The sequence below is a fragment of the Thermobia domestica genome, chromosome 7, assembly GCF_964235325.1.
Source record: "Thermobia domestica chromosome 7, izTheDome1.hap1.1, whole genome shotgun sequence".
Classification (NCBI taxonomy): Eukaryota; Metazoa; Arthropoda; class Insecta; order Zygentoma; family Lepismatidae; genus Thermobia; species Thermobia domestica.
The window spans coordinates 173,766,514-173,769,189 of record NC_137460.1 but is presented as its reverse complement, the minus strand read 5'-3'; the positions used below and the strand labels follow the sequence as shown (position 1 = coordinate 173,769,189).

General features: G+C 35.1%; 1 protein-coding gene across 1 annotated transcript; it reads right to left on the bottom strand.

Annotated features, from left to right (window-relative positions):
* Window positions 1–1,899: 1,899 nt before the first annotated feature.
* LOC145689418 (uncharacterized) lies at window positions 1,900–2,412 on the bottom strand. The gene has a single exon (XM_081763574.1). It carries the CDS (start codon window positions 2,410–2,412, stop codon window positions 1,900–1,902), a length of 513 nt encoding a protein of 170 aa, XP_081619700.1.
* Between the last annotated feature and the right edge of the window lie 264 nt (window positions 2,413–2,676).

Below are 2,676 nucleotides of genomic sequence, written 5' to 3'. Positions count from 1 at the left end.
TATAAATTGGTAATGTTTTTTTGTAAGGGAGATACGGCGTTACAATCATTACGTTTGAAGAAGAATTGAGGAAGATATTGCCTTGAAACAAACAACACCTATTATTATTATTATTATTATTATTATTATTATTATTATTATTATTATTATTATTATTATTATTATTATTATTATTATTATTATTATTATTGTTTTACTTACCCCTAATGTTGCCTACCTTTATTTGCATTGCAATGTGTTACTAAAAAGCAAATCAAATGACACTCCTCGCCATTCACGCTCCCGAACTCGAAATATATTATTTACAGTTCTCTGTGTTAGGGGAAAGCACATTTATTATATTATTCTTTCAAATAACACGTTTCACAAGTTACTTCACTTTCAATGTGTGATTTCATATCATCACTAACAATCATCTTGTTCCCATACTAAAATAACCCCCTCCTGCAGAAAAAAAACTGACCGTAGCGAAAGGGCGTGAACCTTCTTTAGGCGATCAATCGGGTCCAATATTTCAATAAATCCCTGCACACAAATATTTCAGAAAAAGAGGAAACGTTATTCAAAATTTCTGAAAACCTATTTATGGGGAAATTTGGTTCCCTTGGAAGTTTTTAAGAGTTTGAAGGGCCGCCATTTTGAACATTTTCATCTGATTATTCTGGTTAACGAACTCATCAAGATATTTCAACATTAATGTTTGTGCCAAGTTTCGTCCCAATCCGCTGAAAATTAGGGTGGTTATGGCATTCACAAATAGCGTTATATATATATATATATATATATATATATATATATATATATATATATATATATATATATATATACAGATAGATAGATAAGTAGACACACAGAGGGAGAGAGAAAAATGTTTTGCTCCCTTCTTGCACCTGTGCTGCGTCAGAGCTAAACCGGGCACCTTTCGAAAACGTATTGACCAGCCTAACTTAAACACAAGCCTCTTACTTGCTAACGTAGAAACGTAGTCGGGAGGTGTAAGGCATGTAGAAATTGTATTTTTAATAACCATGAGTATGGTCAACTTCCACGTTTTTCTTTTTAATTTTTGCAGCTACATCGGAACGTTCAAGTTTTTTTTTACAAGTTGCAAATGGCGTTTACATTCAAAATATGAGGAATGTTGGTGGCAATTGTTCGGATATTCTTTTGTTTTGAAATGAAGAAAAGGATAAAAGCAATACGCAAAGACAAAAAGTATTAACAGTACCAAACATTACTAATATTAATTGCTACGTAAAACTGAATACGACCTCGTTTACCATCTCTCATGAGCTGTATGTATTATTAACCAAATTTTTTTAAAATATACTTGCCGATGATTCGAGCTGGCGACCTTTGCATTTGTAAGCGATCACCTTAACCACTACACCAAGATCGTGGCATGGTGAACGTTTAGTTGTCGGCATATTTCTTGTATTTGTGTTTTATGTTCCCACTTCGACAATTTTAACTCTTTTTTTCTAAGTTTAGCAGCCGTTTCTGGCTTTCTCTTTCGTTGTCGTCCTTTATTTACACCATGCACTATTCGTATTCACAGCTTGTGCCCCTCTGCAACGTCTTATTCAGATTAAACTTTTCTTTTTGTCCCTCAGTAAACACTTGATTGATATAATTCTCATACTCTCCACGGATGTAGCGCAGGAATGCCAGACTCAAAAAATAGGTGTACATTTACTTTCCTGACAGATAATACATCCATGCAGTATGCACTGTATCTTACACTCTCACTTCTTCTCCTCTTCTGATTTTTTGTCAGTGTTGCCAATCTTCGAAAGCTAAACTAGTTACAACTAAAAAAAAAATTCTAACATACTCCCCTCTCTTGATTGGACACAATCAACAATTAAGAAGTATAACACAATAAACGCATACAATATATTAACAAAAAGGAACCAATTTGTTTATTGAACGTTTGTAAGTCCCAGTATTTGTTCTGATTTTCACTACTCTTACAAGTTCGTCTTGTCCCTTGTACACCTCGTCGACTACTCCCAACTGCCAGGATAAAGGGGGAAGATTGTCTTCTTTCACCAACCCTATAGTATTCGGTTTCAAGTTTTCTATTATCTTCTTCCTTTTGTTGCATTGTTGCAGTCCATGGGGATAGTCTGTAGACCAACGTTTCCATATGTATTGTTGCATCTGTTGGGTAAGTTGCCACTTAGAGAGATAAGTTTCCTTAATATCCGTTACATCAGGTTCATGCAAACTCATTAAAGGTGAACCAATAAGAAAATGGCCAGGACTGTGATAGCTAGGGTCTGTAGGATCACTCGACAAAATGGTGATAGGTCCCGAGTTGAGACATGCTTCTATCTGCGTCAATAAGGTACTTAATTCCTCATATGTGAGTGCAGTATTTCCAATTACTCGCCTTAGATGATATTTCATTGATTTGACGGCACTTTTCGAGAGGCCACCAAAATGTGGAGATCTCGGAGGAATAAAATGCGATGTGATGGCTTTTGAAGCAGCAAATTCACTAATAGAATCCTGAAACCCTTCTTAAGTGAATAACTTGTACAATGAATTCAACTCATGATTTGCCCTGTAAAGTTGGATCCATTATCACTGAAGATATGGAACACCTTCCTCTTTGAGATATAAATCTTCTAAGTGCTGCTATGAATGCTGATGCGATTAGATCACTTACTA

What these genes read in the sequence shown, in the direction of transcription:
- LOC145689418 (XM_081763574.1), bottom strand. Translation starts at nt 2,412, where the DNA reads ATGAAATATCATCTAAGGCGAGTAATTGGAAATACTGCACTCACATAT.